General features: G+C 38.5%; 1 protein-coding gene across 1 annotated transcript in view; it reads left to right on the top strand.

Annotated features, from left to right (window-relative positions):
• The window catches only part of Ralgapa2 (Ral GTPase activating protein, alpha subunit 2 (catalytic)), a 304448-nt gene that overhangs the window by 146297 nt on the left and 140256 nt on the right, over positions 1–17895 (top strand). Inside the window, exon 24 of the mRNA XM_013027112.1 lies at positions 16660–16788. Within this exon, the coding sequence (XP_012882566.1) occupies positions 16660–16788 (129 nt within the window). The remainder of the gene's footprint in view (positions 1–16659; positions 16789–17895) is intronic.

Consider the following 17895-nt stretch of genomic DNA (forward strand, 5'->3'; position numbering starts at 1 on the left):
AGACTTCCCCTTGAGCCTATTTCAAATCCACATTACATTGTAGAGAAGAATGGATGATCAAAGCAGCTGAGCTGAACTTCACCAACCTCAAATTTTGGCTCCGTCAGTTTTAAAGCAGACATGAACTTTTCCATTGAAGTGAGCTAGTCAACTTTCATTACTGTAGGTCAGTAATTCTTGGAGGTCAGAGGGATTTTTTTCCTTACCCCTAAAGGATCATTGCCAATATCTAGAGATAGTTTTGGTAATCACCAGTAGGGAGAGAGGATTCACTGGCATCTAGTATTTCAAGGCAAGTGTTGCTGTTACACATCCCAGAAGTGATGCGCCCACAAAGAATTAATGACCAGGATGTCAACAGTGATGAGATGGAGAAACCATGCCCTAAAAGAACACCTGAGCAGATGACTTTGGCTGGGAGAATTGCTTGGTAACATAAATGACAAAGCTCAGCAATTTAAAAAAGTGCAAAAGATGAGCTCTTTAATTTAACCAGGGGAATGACAGCATATGACGATTTTACCAGGGAGATTAAAGTAAGATAGGCAAATATTTTAGGTTGAAGTGTATGGGAATTGTCAGTGTTTGAATGTTTTTTAAGAAGGGTAGTACAGGGGCTGGGAAGGTGGCTCAGTGGTAGAGTGCTTGCCTTACATGCATGAGGCCCTGGGTTTGATTCCTCAGTACCATATAAGCAGAAAAAGCCGGAAGTGGTGCTGTGGCTCAAGTGGTCGAGCACTAGCCTTGAGCTGAAAAGCTCAAGGATAGTGCCCAGGCCCAGAGTTCAGGCCCCATGACTGACCAAAAAAAACCAAAAACAAAACAAGAAGGGTAGTACAATTCATATGATTCACCTTTTTAAATTCTGTATTGATTTTTTAAATTAGTATAAGAAGTAAGCCATGGAATGAGCTGATTAATTCAAGTTAACATGAGAATGATCTGAGATAGATTTTTGTCTGGAATCTCAATTTGACAACTGTTCATGACCAGCAGCTGCAAAGTCCAAGGCATGGCATGCATGAGTGGAGGCAGAGGGGGGTCCAAATGCCAGCTCAACATGGGGCACAGCTTGAGTAGCTGAGGGCAAGTGAGTTTGGCTGAGAGGACAGCTTGTGTGGAGGAGAGCTGGCACACAGATACAGAATTGCTTTCTTCACCTATCTGAGGCAGTACAGTGGGGAGAGAGATGAGGCTGCCTGACCTCCAGAGTCCAAACAGGTGAACTGCTTCTTACCATCAGGTCACACTAACAGTGCTGTTTTCTGATCATATATGGCAGTTGTAGTATTCAGTTTAGAGCTACTTGCTTACCTTGTAGGAAGCTTCCAGAAAACAAACAATGTCTAGAGTTTGGTCTCTAGCCTCACACATAAGTGGCTGCACTCTTGAGTCAGCACCCATGTGGCTTTTTTTTTTTTTTACTTGAACTGCTTATTCCATGAAGTGGGTTCCTAATGGCTCTCTCTAGAGTCTTGGGTAGGTGAAGACAAGTAGGCATTCAGTAGTTGTTGGCACATTCCCTGAAGAAGAGAGTCTCCTGATGCTTATAATATGGCTTGTTTACCTGCAATATCATCTTTTCTCCTTTAGAAGTCTATGAAGATTTTAAGAAAATTCATATTTTCTGTAGGCAGAGAGGCACTGAGAGTCAGAGGGGTGGCTTCTAGAAGCATATCAAGTGCTAAAATTGTTCTTGGAAAAGGGGTGGGTACTTTATCCTCCTGGTTGGAGAGAATGATTGTTGACTATAAGACATTTTAAGTCACGACTGAGGTTTACAATCCATAAAGGGTAGGCTTGGATACAAGCAAATAGCATCAAGAAAAGTATTTTAAATTACAGGTTTTCTTTCTGTGAGAAAGTGCTCTCCTTATAGAGAATAATCTCCTTTTGCTTGTTGATTTCTTTTTAGTACATAACAATAAGTGTAGTGTGGTAATTGCAGATTGTTCAGCTATTAATGTTATTTACTGGAACACATTTGAGAGAGAGCATTGTTTTCTAAAGAAACAATAAACAACAGTTTTCCTTTTGTTCTCCAATGGAAAAACATTCTCTGGTAGGTATTTGTGGGCTAGAGAACTCTTAGCAAAAAGAAGCTTTTAGTAGTAAGACATAGTAATAAAATACCTATCCCATTTTCCCTATACTAGCGTCTTAGTTAAGAGCATGCTACATGGTCCTTTTGTCAAGACTTGGTGCCATGTGTCATTTAGTTTCTTCCTTCCCTGATCCCATAGCATATTGGCTGTCCCATGGCAGAGGTCTTATGTTTTTAGCCTGGCTTTAATTAACCCATAGGTCATAGCTAGAAAGCTAGACCCTTTCTTGCTTCATTGTGTCTCAGTTCCTCACAGCACCTAATATGGTACCTGAAACTCATTTAGCACTCAAGAAATTTGTCAACTTATGAAAATGATTTTGTGTAAAATTGTCAAGATGACTTAGCTTTTATTTTAGATTTCCTTTAAATAAACTTCAACTCTTATTTTTCACATGTTCCTGTAAATTTAATATTTTAATAATTTTTTGTTGTTGTTGTTGGTCATGGGGCTTGAATTCTGAGTCTGGGCACTGTCCCTTAGCATTTCGGCTCAAGGCAGGCACTCTACCACTTGAGCCACAGTGCCACTTCCAGTTTTCTGGAGGTTAATTGGAGATTAAGAGTTTCATGAACTTTCCTTCCCGGGCTGTCTTTGAACTGTAATCCTCAGATCTCAGCCTCCTGAGTGCTAGGATTACAGGCATGAGCCACTGGTGCCCGGCTAAAATTAATATTTTAGTACCATCATGTTTATAAATCCATAATTAATTTTTTGTGTGTCCTAGTACTGGGACTTGATCTGAGATCCTCAGATCTTAGCCTCCTGAGTAGTTAGGATTATAGGTGTGAGACATCATATACACACAGCATAAATTCTAAATAAAAAAGCAGTACTGTGTAAGAAACTTTGGAAATTTTTAAATACTTTCAGACAAGTCTCTTTGCCTTTTATAAAGGCACTATAGATTATGTTGCATTTCTCTTACCATTTTGTAAATAGTGAAACTGCTTTTCAGAAGGTAAAGTGTCCAGGGTCAGGTGGATAGTAATGTGATCTCTTACTGGAATCTTAACCTTTAAGCCCTCTTCTTTCTACTTCCTTATTATCTCCAACATCTGCCTTAAGCAACTTGGCTTAAACAAGAGGAAACACTTCCCCAAATGAATTACATTATGTATAAATTAAAAATGAAAGAACTGGTCAGGAGTGTAACAGCTCAAACTTGTGATTCCAGGAGGATATCTTTTAGAGACCAGTCTCTAATCTTCAAAAAGGTCAGCCAGATTATCTCAATAAACTGAGTACGTTGGGACCTGGAGGCAATAGAAAGGAGGTTCAGAACCTTAAGAGCTGAGTGCTGTGCCCAGATCACTCACACCTGTAATCCTAGCTACACTGGAGGCTGATATCTAAAACTCACTGAAAGCCAGCCTAGCCAGAAAAATTCTTGCAATTCTTATCTCCAGTTAAGCAGCAAAATGCTTGAACGGAACTGAAAGCTTGGCTTAAATGGCAGAGGGCCAGCCATAATCAAAAAAAAGCCAAGAGTGCGAGGCCCTGAGTTCAAGCAGCAATGTTAGCACAATACAAAACAAAACCCAAATGAGACTCCCCCCAAAAGAAACCTTACCTAAAAAATAACTAAAAAAGGGCTGAGTATATGACTTAATTGATAAACCCCAAGTTCAACCCCCAGATACTTCAAAACAAACACAAAAGTAAGGCAAAATATTCCTAGAATTTAAAGCAATGAACTATTTATCTTTAAGAGTTATTTGATCATTTTTTTTAGACCGTCACCTCTTCCCTTCCTACAATGATGGGATCTCATGGGATAGGCTTTCCATCCTGGGAAGGGAAAATTGTTGCTGCTTTGCTTGTGCATCTGGCCTAAGGTTTCTTAAGCAGGATGATAACTTGGCTTCTTTGGGATTTTTTTTCTCAAATTTCATTTTAGAGCTTGTTATTCAAACATAAATTGCAGAAGCAAAAACAAAGTTGTAATTCTGTTGCCTAAGGAGAGACTAAAACTGTTACCTGCTGTGGCTGCTCTGCATAATTCATCCAGCCTCCAGCCCCACCCATGAGGTGGGGCTATAATTGAAGGACCATATTTTTTTGTGTGTTTTTTTCAATAGAGCACAAAAATGGTGAAAGCTTCAATTTTTCTACTATGTACAAATGGAATAATTTTATTTCTAAGAAGATGAACTAGAGCATACATGTGTTTTTCTGGAATAAGGGATTGAATAATAATCATTTTTTAATGTTTATTTCTTGCCTGGTATGAGAACAAACCAGAAAACATGGGAAAGCTTCAACCAAAATAGTTTTTACTCCTTAACTTGTTTGGGGGTAGTCTGAGAAACAGCTCAGCAAAAGCAGCGCCACAAAGCAGGTTCATTTTTATCCATATTGGAGAGCCTGGCTTCCCAATTTGATATGAAAGAAGGAAACATGTTTAAATGTAGGGAATACTAGTTTTTTATTGCATCAGAAGCCCTAAGGCTTTTTAGCTGTTTAGGCCACAGTTAACTGAGAATGAAAATCAAAATAGGAATGTGTTCTCTGGTATTCATTTTGAGGGTAAAAATAGGAAGCTTGATTTCTTCCTGGAATATTAGTAAATTTCTTGTTGTTTTTTTTTCTTCATAGGATTTTTCTGCTGTACCCCTTCCAACCATCCTGCATACTCATAGTGTTTCTCCAGCAGTTTCCTAGGGGGGGAAAATACTTTTATGGAAGACTTGTTTTTCTTTTGTAGTTAGGAGTTTATATGTCATTTCCATGTTACAATATTTCCTCAAGAATAGATGATTTGAGCTATTGGGCTTATTGGCTTTGTAAGTACAGCTTACAAAGTATTGCTTTTTAAAATGATCATTAGTCAAATGAAATGAGCTTTTAAAAAATCACTTTTTTGTGTGATCAGTTATGGGGCTTGAACTCAGGGCCTAGGCGCTATCCCTGAGCTTTTCAGCTCAAGTCTAGTACTCTACCAGTTTGAGCTACAGCTCCACTTCTGATTTTTGAGTGGTTAATTGGAGATGAGTCTCATGGGGACTTTCCTTCCCAGCCTGGCTTTTAACTGTGATCCTCACATCTCAGCCTCTTGAGTGGCTTGCATTATAGACGTGAACCACCAGCACCCAGCACAATTCATATTTTTTAAGTAATGCTCTGAACATGTCATTGAGCTCCAGATTATGGAGGGATCTCAAATTGTGCTTTACTGACCCTGAGTTAGCACTGGGCTTGTGTCTACACCTTGCAACTAACTAGTTACTTGCCTTGACTGATCTCTTTTCTGTAAAGATTGGATATAGATCTTTTGGATTTTTTTTTCTTTTCTCAGTTTTCAAAGTTCTAGCAGGTCTTGACTGATTTATCTCCTTTCTGTAAAGTTAAAAGATTGGATATAGATCTCTTGGATTTTTTTTTCTTTTCTCAATGTTCAAGGTTCTAGAGAAACAAATGCTTTTTTTTTTGCCCAAATTCAGTAGAGATTTGTTTTCCCTACTAAATTTCTGTTTCATTCTACAGTAACACAGATGTGCAGTTGGATCCAATCTGGACACTCCCACATTAGAACAAGATGGCTGCTTTGCTTGTCATCATCGACAGTATTGATTAAATCTTTATTATATGCTTGCAGCCATGGTGTTATAATATCTGACAGTGTTGAACCTATGGTTTCCTCCAATAATTTCTTTTTAAATGTCTTAAGAATGTGCTCCTAACAGAGATATTCACGACATAGGATGAGCAATAAATCTAGAAATAGTATAGTTGCTTATCCTTTTAGTACCTATATTAATTACATGTGTGCATATTTTTCTCAATTCTCCTGTTCCTACTTTAATACTACTTACATGATTGTGCACCGTAAGTGTGCTTTTGTTTTGTTTTTGAGTGGTACTGAAGTTTGGATTCAGGGCCCTATCCTTACCACTGAGTTGTACCAATAGCCCTTTTTAGGACAAAAATTCTTATTTTTTGCTTCCTGCCACTGCTGAGATGATTGGCACATACCACAATGCCCAGCTTTTCTCTGTTAAGATGGAGTCTCAAGGACTTTTCAGCACAGGCCGGCTGGAACTGGGATCCTCCTAATTTCAGTCTCCCAGGTAGCTAGGATGATAGGCACATGCCACTGTGCCCAGCTAGGAGTCTTGAAAACTATGGGCTAACCTTGAATTGCGATCCTCTGAATCTCAGCCTCCCATATAAGTGTGTTTTTAGCCATCTAATTATTTGTGATGACAGTGCCTATTTGTTTTTGCCTTTACTAGAGAGCACTCTAGTAAAAGCTACAGAGGAGAGGGTGCAGGAGACAGAGATTTTACTCTATCATCTCCACCCTGCTCCTCAGCCCCTGGGACCTTGCTTTGCAATGTATAAATACCTTTCTACATGGACTGTCCTTCATCTTTGGCCATCAGGTCTACTCTTTTGGCATTGCTGTAGTGTTCAGAGTGATGTGGCCAAGTTGCTCCCACTCTTGTCACTTGCTGGCAACAATGTGCCAAAGCCCTCATTTGCCGAATCTCATTGTGTGGTACTACTCTGGAGCATCTGCATCAACCTCATTAAGTCAGCCTGTTGTATAAATTATAATGTTGTTGATTTTTGAGGCTTATCAGGGTCATGACTAAAATAGTCATTGCGTAGTTGGGCCACAGCATCTTCAAGGTGTTATTGGCATAACTGGCAAGTCAGTTCTCTTTATGACCCTACAACAGTTGCCCTCATTTTGTGGAATTATACAAATGCCAGGATTTCCTAAAGGGTTTGCCATCTTCCTGGCAGTCTCCCAGTGGGCTGTGAAATGCCTGTTAGGAAGCACATGTGTATAGCATCTCTGTAGCAGGGTCAGAGTTCAAAAGGTTTATGTTTTGTTGGTATAGTTGAACTAAAGGACTGGTCTAGGAACATTACTTGGTTTATGTAATAAAGGGTAAATTCTTCTTTGGAGGTTCTCATCTCAATCTCTAGATTCTGTGGAAGATACTAATTTTCCCTTCTGCAAAAAAATACTTTGAACAGAGATTTCCCTGGTTGGGTGTTTCTGGCTTTCTTCCCAAACAAAGAAATAACAAACATTTCAATTTCAAACTCCTACATTTCCCCTGATGATCAAGATCAAGAGAAAAACTAAAATGTGTGGTTTTACCCCTTCTATTCATGGAAGGTAAGTAAAAAATGAAATAAAAAGCATTGAGATTGGAAAAAGGAAACTATATTTGCAGTTGATTCAATCATATTTTTAATATAAAGAAATACACCTAAGCTAAACACATGGACACAAATTATTAGATCTAAAACTGAATTCTATTAAGGTTGTAAGCTCAATATACAAAAACTAGCTATATAGCTGGGCATCAGTGGCTCAGGCCTGTAATCCTAGCTACTCAGGAGGCTGAGATCTGAGGATCACAGTTCAAAGCCAGCCCAGGCAGGAAAGTCTGTGAGACTCTTATCTCCAATAAACCACCAGAAAACCAGAAGTGGCACTATGGCTCAAGTGGTAGAGTGCTTGCCTTGAATTGAAGAGCACAGGGACAGTGCCCAAGCCCAGAGTTCAAGCCCCATGACCGACCAAAAAAACCCCCCAAAAACTAGCTATATTCTTAAACACCAACAGTGGGTAAATGAAATGAATAAAAAAAATCTCATTTATAATAGTAAAAGAATGACATTTTTTTGTGTGTGCCAATTCTGAATCTTGAACTCAGGAGCTTTTTTTGCTCAAGGTTAACACTCTGCCACTTTGAGCCACAGCTCCACTTTTTACAATTTTGGAGATAAGAATCTCATGAACTTTCCTGCCCAGGCTGGCTTCAAACTGTAATTGTCAGTCTCAGCCTTCTGAGTAGGTAGGATTGCAGGCATGAGCCACAGGCATCCAGCAATAGTAAAAGAGTAAAATTCTTAGGAGTAGATATATTCAAGCAGTTGTAAAATTACAAATTACAAATCTTGATATAAGAATTTATAAACTAAATAAATGGGAAAAAATCTCACAATCTTAGTTCAGAATACTCACTGGTGATTATTCTTCTTACATACATCTAAAGATTTAGCACAATCCCTATCAAAATCCTAGTGGACTTTTCTGGTTTTCCAGAAATGGAAAAACTGATTCCATAATTCCACTGTAATTGCAGGAATTCTTGAATAGTCAAATTGAACAGTACTTTTCTAACATCGAAAAGAATATTCATAGTTTCTTGTTTGAAAACTTCATAAAAAGTTAGCAGATTTCATAAAAATGTAGACATACAGATCAGAGGTAAAACACATGTATCCATAGGCTGACTTTTTATGAAAATACAAAGTGGTGCTGGAACAACTAGATATCTACATACAAAGAGATGAAATTAAGCCTCTACTTCACACCATAAACAAAATTTGATTCAATATGTATCAACCTAAATGCAGAAAGTAAACTGCAGCCATCTTGAAAGAAAGGAAAGAACATTTTCAGAGTCTTGCCTGTGATAATAGTCTTAGGTATGATACCAAAAATACAAGCAACAACAATAAAAAAATAGATAAATTGTCTTTATCAAAATTAAAATCTTGTGTTTATCAAAGGACACTTAGCAAGTAATTGAAAAGACAATTCACAAAAGGGTACAAAATATTTGCAAATTACATATCTGATAAAAGTCTAGTGCCAAGTATATATAAAGAACCTTTAACAATTCAACAATAGCAACAAGATAAACAGCCCAAGCAAAATGAATGAAGGACTTAAATAGGTTTAAATTTATGTGAGGAATATATATATATATGTATATATATGTCCAACAACACATAAATAGATGTTTAATTAGTCATAGTAGAACGCAAACCCAACCATAAGATACTATTTCACACTGACTATGGATGGCTGTAGGAATAATTTTGTTAAAAAGGAAAATAATAAGTATTGATAAGATACTAGAGAAATTGAGCCAGGTGCTGGTGGCTCATGCCTGAAATCCTAGCTACTCAGGAGGGTTGAGATCTAAGGATCACAGTTCTAAGTGAGCTGGGACAGGAAAGTCTGAGAGACTTTTTTTTTTTGGTTGGTAGTGGGGCTTGAACTCTGGGCTTAGGCGCTGTCCCTGCACTCTTCAGCTCAAGGCGAGTGCTCTACTGCTTGAGCCATAGTGCCACTTCCGGTTTTCTGGTGGTTTATTGGAGATAAGAGTCTCACAGACTTTCCTGCCTGGGCTGGCTTTGAACTGTGGTCCTCAGATCTCAGCCTTCTGAGTAGCTAGGATTACAGGCCTGAGCCACCCATGCTGGCTATAGCTAGTTTTTGTATATTGACCTTACAACCTTAATAGAATTCTTCAATTTTTTTAATTTTTTTTTGTTGTTGTTGGTTGTGGGGCTTGGACTCTGGGCTTGGGCTCTGTCCCTGCGCTCTTCAGCTCAAGGAGAGCGCTCTACTACTTGAGCCACAGCACCACTTCTGGTTTTCTGGTGGTTTATTGGAGATAAGAGTCTCACGGACTTTCCTGCCTGGGCTGGCTTTGAACTGTGATCCTCAGATCTTAGCCTCCTGAGTAGCTAGGATTACCGGCATGAGCCACCAGTGCCCGGCCTTGTGAGACTCTTATCTCCACTAAACTACCAAAAAAGCTGGAAGTGGAGCATGGCTCAAGTGGTAGAGTGCTATCCTTGAACACAAGAAGCTCAGGGACAACACCCATGTCCTGAGTTCAAGCCCAGGACTAGCACCGAAAACAAACAAAAAATAGTGGAGAAATTGGGCTTCTTACATTTTTCTGGTGAGAATATAAAATTGTACAGCTAATGTAGAAAATAGCTTGACAGTTCCTCACAATTTAAAACTACATTTAGCAGACCCAGCAGTTCACTACTGTCTATATACCCAAAAAGAATTTACAACAGATATTCTTATGAAATTGTACACAAATTTTCATAGCAGCACTATTCATAGGAAAAAACTGAGATGTTCATCAACTGATAAAAGATAAACAAAATATGGACTATCAACACAATGGACAATTACTTGGTTATAAAAAGGAATAAAGTATACCATATGCTACAACATGGATGAACCTTGAAAACATTATATAAAGGGACAGAAGCCAGATGCAAAATGCATCATATCACTTTATGATTCTGTATTCTGAAGTGTTCACCATTGGCAAATCCATAGAAATAGAAAGTAGATTAATGCTTACCAGGTATTATGTGGATGGGAGATGGGAAGTAACTGCTAATGGCTGTAGGATTTCATGTTGGGGTAATGAAAATGTTCTGAAATTAGACTGTGGTGATGGTTGCTCAATTGTGTGACTTATACTTTACATAGTGGATTTTCTTATGTGAGGTATATCTTAATAATAAAGCTGTTAGAAATAACCAAAAAGAGAGGAGCTAAGAAGGCTGGTGGTGACTTATCAGTAATAGTATATAATGCAATTAATAGGCAGTGTTCCAAATCTCTGTCACTCACTTTTTACAGAACAGTCAGTCTTCATCAGTTTAAAGGCCAGCATAGTTTTTCTTCATAGCTGAGGTTCAGTTGAAAAGCACTCATAAAAAATAGTCACAGTTCTTGTTTTGAGTTTGTGGGCTGCAGCAACTCCGTGCCCTCTGTCTGCTTGTTCTGTCACTCTTGAATCCCTGCTTCTTGAAGATCATCCAGGCAAACCCCACATCAGAAGTTCAGTTCATGCGTTCCTCTCCCCCCTTCTCCTTTGCATGGTACCCTATCCAGGAAGCACTGTGTCTTCTCAGCAGCAGTTCTTCTTGCGAGATTCCCTGCCATGGAACCCAATTACTCTGCCCTGTCATATTTCTCCAAGCCTTGGTAATTAGTTACACCCAAAGCAGTCACATTTTATTCAGCACTTGAGAAAAAGATCTGCTTTTTCCCCAGATTGTACCATATTTGACCATTTTAATAAAGAATGTATAGTACATGCCACACATTATGTGGCTCAGATCTTGAAAGTAATTTGCAGCTTCATCTTTTATTTCTAATGACTTTTCTGGACACACAAACTACTATGTTCTGCTGTGCTTTTTTTTTTTAAAGGGTCATCATAAGGACAGGTAAAGCCCTGTAAAGGATGACCTTGCACATGGACTGAAGCAGCAGATACTCAGTAGAAAGAGAGAGAAGATCAGACCTTGGGTCTGGAGAACTCTTCAGATCTCTTTTTCTAGTCACTAAAGCTCTCATAACTCAGCCATTCAGGCAGTAATTGATATTTACAATTTTTTTCTCAATGTCAGCAAAATTGTGGCTGCCTTTCATTATGAAAGAAAATAAGAGGCCGGGCGCTGGTGGCTCATGCCTGTAATCCTAGCTACTCAGGAGGCTGAGATCTGAGGATCGCGGTTCAAAGCCAGCCCGGGCAGGAGAGACCGTGAGACTCCTATCTCCAATAAACCACCACAAAACCAGAAGTGGCGCTGTAGCTCAAGTGGTAGAGTGCTCTCCTTGAGCTGAAGAGCTGAGGGACAACACCCAGGCCCAGAGTTCAAGCCCCATGACCAACAAAAAAAGAAAAGCTAGCAAAAAGCTAAAAGTAGAGTTGTGGCCCAAATAGTACAGCGCCGTCTGTGAGTGACAGTTGAGCCCGGCAAGGCCCTGAATTCAACCCCCAGGAACAGCTAAAAAGATAAATAAGCCGGGCGCTGGTGGCTCACACCTGTAATCCTAGCTACTCAGGAGGCTGAGATCTGAGGATCGTGGTTCAAAGCCAGCCCGGGCAGGAGAGACCGTGAGACTCCTATCTCCAATAAACCACCACAAAACCAGAAGTGGCGCTGTAGCTCAAGTGGTAGAGTGCTCTCCTTGAGCTGAAGAGCTGAGGGACTGTACCCAGGCCCAGAGTTCAAGCCCCACAACCGACCAAAAGAAAAAAAAAAAGATAAATAAAAGCAGAACTTGTCTCAGACAAAGAACTTCTATCAGGCACTAACATTTTTAGAAAAAACAATTCATTATTGGCTTACTGACAAATCATTTCTGACAAATCATTTTCCAGAATTCTTTTAAGTTCAAAAAGTGTGTGCCATTTAGAGAAATACACTAGGCAAATCATGTTCTTTTGAAAGTGAATATCACAAAAGGCATGGAATCATATACATGAATGATTGATGTGTGGGTTGTGTCATCCACTTTTATATGAAGCCCTGGAGGCTATGAGGAAAATATGAGCTTCAAGATATTTATATGTTTAAAGATCCATTACAACTATGTTCTTACATTTATAGAAGAGAAGGTGAAAGAAGGCTTCCACTGTAAGTGGAGCAGTTCATGGCTATCCCGCTATTGGGAGATGCAGCTACCCTTTTGAGTACCACAAGGTTATTCCTAATTTTTAAAATACTATCTCAAAGTTGAATCTTGGATTATTCCATCCTAGTGGAGACGAGTGTATGGCTGCAATTTGGGTGACTGGTCATATAGCCCCCTCATTTAACCCTCACATTAACCCCATCCCAGTGCTGCCTGTGGTGACTGCAGCACTGGCTCTGCGTCTCCTCCTGTCTTAACGTGGGTGGTAGAGGATGGTAGGCAAGCCATCTGTTATTGCACCCTGTCTTTCTGATCTTCTTGCTCACAGTAACAGGTTCCATTAAAGTGACTGGCTCAGGTCCAGGGGCTGAGACAAGCCATGTGATTTTATCACAGCTCTATGCATATCTGTTGTCTTTCACATCAATGGCAACTTAATATTTTTTTTTCTGAATGCCCCATTTTACAGATCATTGCCTTTACACATACACATCTTATGAAGCAAGAACAGATTCTATTTACAAATTCTGGCTTGAGCTTGTTAAAGGATTTAGTTCATTCTATAAACATAACCAAGAAAAGCATTTTTTACATTAAAAACTCTAAATTCCAGTGGTCAAAATGGCTCATTTGAGTTAAGTGTGTACTAAAGATTATAAAACCCATAGGCTTCAGGGTTTTAATTTCTCATCTTAACAGATGGAATTAACACAAACATAACAAAGTTAACATTATGGTTGTTTGCATTATTAATCTTCAAATGCATGGCATTCTGCTACCTTGCTAGCCAGGTTTGTATGAGTCCTTTCATGGCAGCATATGTCAACAGAAATGTGCTTCCATCTGTTGCCGGATAGCTTGATGGCTGATATTTCGAGACAAGGCCCAGCACAATACGTACCTCTGTGAGTAATTACAGGTGTGTGATGAGGAGCCCAGGGCATTAATCAGGCTTAATTATATATATTTTTTAAGGAAGAAAAAAAGGTGGATCTTTTGTTCCACTCTTGGAGCATGAGTTTACTACACACTTTCTAAACTGCAGCATCCATCTGCTCAGTCCCTTAGAATATTTGCCTTGGCTGATACTGACCCTGAAGTATGTCACAGGACGTGATTAAAGCAGGTTTAAACATTAACTGGGAAGAAATATGGTTCAGGTTTTTCTTCCCTTCCTTCCTTCCTCCCTTTTATTTGCCTACCTGTCTGTTTTTGGCATAGGATAAACTCCACTAAAATGCCCAAACTTTAAATTAGTACTTGCTAAACTACTTACCCTATGCAAATTCTAATAGATTAAGCATTCTAGAGTCATTTTAAGAATATAAATAGTGTGATTTATAGAAATTAAGTGAGTCAGCTTGGGGGAAAAATGTCTTCTGAACATTTAAAAAATGTACTTCAAGGTTAGTTGTTAAATGAAGTTTTACTATATAAAATCATTAAACCAACATAAGAATTGAGCATGTTGCCTCTACTTTATTCTAATTCAATTATTTCTATCAGAATTTAAAAAATTCATTATTGTTATTACAAAGATGATCTTCAGAGGGATTATAGTTATATAAGTCAGTTAAAGAGTACATTTATTTTTGACAATGTCACCTCTTCCTTTGCTCTCTCCCAGATTTTCCCTTCTACCCTCTCCTACAAGTTGTATAGTTCATAGTGTCTAGTAAATACCATTGCTGCATTTGTCAGAATTATTTTTTACTGATTTTTCATCTATAGGCACTAAAAACTAAGAAGGCAGAGGTTGTGTTTTATTACTTGGAGTTATTATTTCTGAATGTTCATAACTACAAGTCACATAACTATAATACATTAGTGTGGTTGATTAATGTGTGCCTGATTAAAAACTTCATACAAAAAAGGTCATTTTTTTCTCCCTAAAGACTTACTAAATACACATAAACACACATATGCATGCTCACACATGTGTGTATACACACCACTCACTTCACTCACCTACTCACTCCTCACTCACATATGGCTTTTCAGGTATGGCTTGGCCATGATGGTGTGAACATTGTCTAGTGGTCAGCGTTGACCAAGGCAGGCAGGAAGTTACTGTTTCAAAACAGAGCTGGTAATTAAGGGAATAGCCATCCATCAAGAAGAGGCCATTACAGAAGGACATGAGATTTGTAGGCCAATGATGCTACTATTGCACTGTGTATTTGCACCTTGCTATCACATCTGTGCTCAGATCCATACAACTCCTTATTGTAGCACAACATCATTTGGGCCCGCCCTACAGTCCCATTTCTTGGTGCATAAAATTACCTGAAGAGTTATGATTTTCACCTCTACACCTGCATTAAGACTTTCTAAATGAAACACTGCTTTTATTTCTGAAGATGGAAGGCTAAAGACAGAACATATGCTTATACTTTAGTGACAGATATTTGAAGGTTTTATTTTTTTTTACTGTAAAGATACTGTGCAGAGGGTTACAGTTACATGAGTAAGATAATGAGTACATTTCCTCTTGAGCATTGTTACCCCTTCCTTTGTTTATCCCCAGCCGTCCCTTCCCTCCCCACATCTCCAACTCCTCCCTTCCCCCACCCTGAAGTTGTAAAGATCCCTTTTAACATAGTGTTTTGTACATCTCATTGTTACAATGGGCCAGCCTGTATCCATTTTAGCATTTTGTTATTTCCCTTCCCCTCCCCAAATTAGAAAAATGCATATGCAAGATGCAGGGTACCAGAATCAAATACCCAGTGAAAACGGGGTTATACCTTGGGGGAAGAACATATGAAAGAAACAAAAGAAATCACATAGTACATTATAAGTGCATTAAAAACAACAGCAACAAAGATAAAACCTCTTGTGTCTCTATCTTAGGGTTCATTTCCCTTAGCACCATCTTATATGGTCATATATGCATGGCTTGACCTTTTCTATTTGTCCGGTTAGATTATCCTAGACATATACTAGTTGCAAATAAGGGAAACCATGGGACCTATGTTTCTTTGGGTCTGGCTTACTTCACTAAGTGTAATTTTTTCCAAGTCTTTCCATTTCCTAACAAATGGAGTGGTGTCATTCTTCCTGATGGAGTAATAGAATTCCATTTATTTATATTTATATTTATCACACATACACACACACACATCACATTTTCTTGATCCATTCATCTACTGAGGGTCATCTGGGTTGGTTCTATATCTTAGCTATGGAGAATAATGCTGCAATAAACATAGTTGTGCTGGTAGCTTTAGTATGGCCTTGTTTGTGATTGTTTGGGTAAATGCCCAAAAGTGGGATTGCTGGGTCATAGGGGAGCTCTCTTTGTAGTCTTTTGAGGAACATCCATACTGCTTTCCAATGTGGTTGAACAAGTTTACACTCCCACCAACAATATACTTGTAGAAAACTAAAGCTGCCTCCTTAAATATCACCCTGCACCAGAATCAACTCCAAATGAATCAAAGACTTGGAAGTCAAAGCAGACACCCTGAAAACATTACAGGAAGGAATAGGAGAAACTCTAGGGCTCCTTGGCACAGGCCAAAATTTTCTTAATAAAGACCCAGAAACACAACAAATCAAAGAAAGGTTGGACAAATGGGATTGCATGAAACTGCAGAGCTTCTGCATGGCAAAGGACATAGCTAACAAAATCAATAGAAAGCTCATGGATTGGGAGAAGATCTTTACTAGCCATACAACAGACAAGGGTCTCATATCTAAAATATACTTAGAACTCAAAAAACTAAATCCCTCAACAACAAATCTTCAAAGAAACAACTGCCTGATAAATAAGTGGGGTAAAGACAGAGAAACTTCTCTGAAGAGGAAATAAGAATGGCCAATAGACACATGAAGGAAGAAATGCTCAACTTCTCTAGCCATAAAAGAAATGCAAATCAAAACCACATGGAGATGCCACCTCACCCCAGTTAGAATGACTATAATCAAGAACTCTAATAACAACAGATGCTGAAGGGGATATGGCCAAAAGGGAACCCTACTGCATTGTTGGTGGGACTGTAAACTTGTTCAGCCACTCTGAAGGTGGAACCCACCTTTAAGTGGGATAGGGAAGAAAGTGTTGTCTCAATGTTGCAGTTTAGTCTTTCAATAATCTTACATTTTGGAGTGTCCATTCTCTTATATAAATGAGCACAAGATTGTAACTCATCTGTCTATACCTTGTCACCAAAAATTTTCTGCCATCTTTGTTCCTTTCAAGTGTTGTACAGTGGTCATATGTATATATAAACTTTTGAAATTTTGTTTTTAAAAATTGCAGTGGTCCCCTTGATATCACCTTTACAATTAAATTAAAAAAATTTCAGTGCAGCTTTTGTTCTTCTTTTTTAGGATATCTTAAACACCATCATAAGGCACTGTCCGACTCGCTTTTTCTCCCTGGGTTTGCCCGGCTTCTCAATGCTGGTGGGGGACTTCATCACGGCTGCTGCTAGGGTCCTCAGTACAGACATGTTGGCGGTGAGTATGACAATGCTCACACCCAGGCTCCCAGGAGGCTTCACAATCGCTAACAAGGTTCAGATTTCTCCACTCTTAACAGGTGTTGACTCATTAGTGCAACGTGAGACTGGGCTCTCAGGGTAGATACCCTGGCAGCTGATGTGTGAAATTGTAGAATAAGATGACACACTAGTACTGGAAAGGCGTTTCATCAAAAGGCCATAGTGTGAGAAATCATATCCCCACTAATATTGTAGCACATTTACACAGAAGCAGGACTTGTCTCATAGAATCTTATTAATATTTTTCAGTAAATGCTAATTCAGGTATAAATGAGGAAAGAGAATTTTAACTGTACATTAGCAATAAAGGGTGTTTTTTTAATGTTTAGGTTTTGATTATTGTAAATCTTTAAAAAATTTTTTAAATGCAATACTGGAATCAAACCCAGGATCTCACATCTGCTAAACTTGTGCTAGCCATATTAAATCCTCATCCCTGAAAATATTTTCTTAAAATATTAAAATACCAAAATGTTCATCATAAATGAATATGTATTTTCTTATTAATGTTCCAGAAAACTATATAAGAATTATCATACTAAAAATTTATAAGCATACAGATTAAATGAGCATCAATGGCTATTAAAAGAATTTATTTTTAGTCTCTACACTTACTCTTCACTATTTAGACAATATCTTAATGCCTTGTGAGCGAATACTCATTAAATCTAAATGGTCTTTCTCCTATGTATTCTGTAAAAATGATTATCTACAGAGTCATTTTCTTCCTTTCAAGTTGTATAAATAAAGTGAGCTTTACTATTTGACAACGATTATATTGAAGTTAATATGAGCAGCTAGTACCCAAAATTTTGTTTGATGTATATTTACTATTTTACTCTGTGTGTGCCTCTGTGTGTGTGTCTGTATGTTTCTGTCTGTTTGTCTGTCTGTCTGTGTCTGTGTGTGTGTATGATATCAAACTCTAGGCCCTAAGTTTGGATTTTTTAAAAAATTGTATTTTTTTGGTTTAGAGAGGGAGGTTTAGGTATTTAGGAGCTTGGGGGGAGGGGATTGTGCCAATACTGAAGTCTGGGCACTGAGACTTAGCTTTTTGCTCAAG

Source organism: Dipodomys ordii, unplaced genomic scaffold (assembly GCF_000151885.1).
Source record: "Dipodomys ordii isolate 6190 unplaced genomic scaffold, Dord_2.0 Scaffold99, whole genome shotgun sequence".
NCBI lineage: Eukaryota > Metazoa > Chordata > Mammalia > Rodentia > Heteromyidae > Dipodomys > Dipodomys ordii.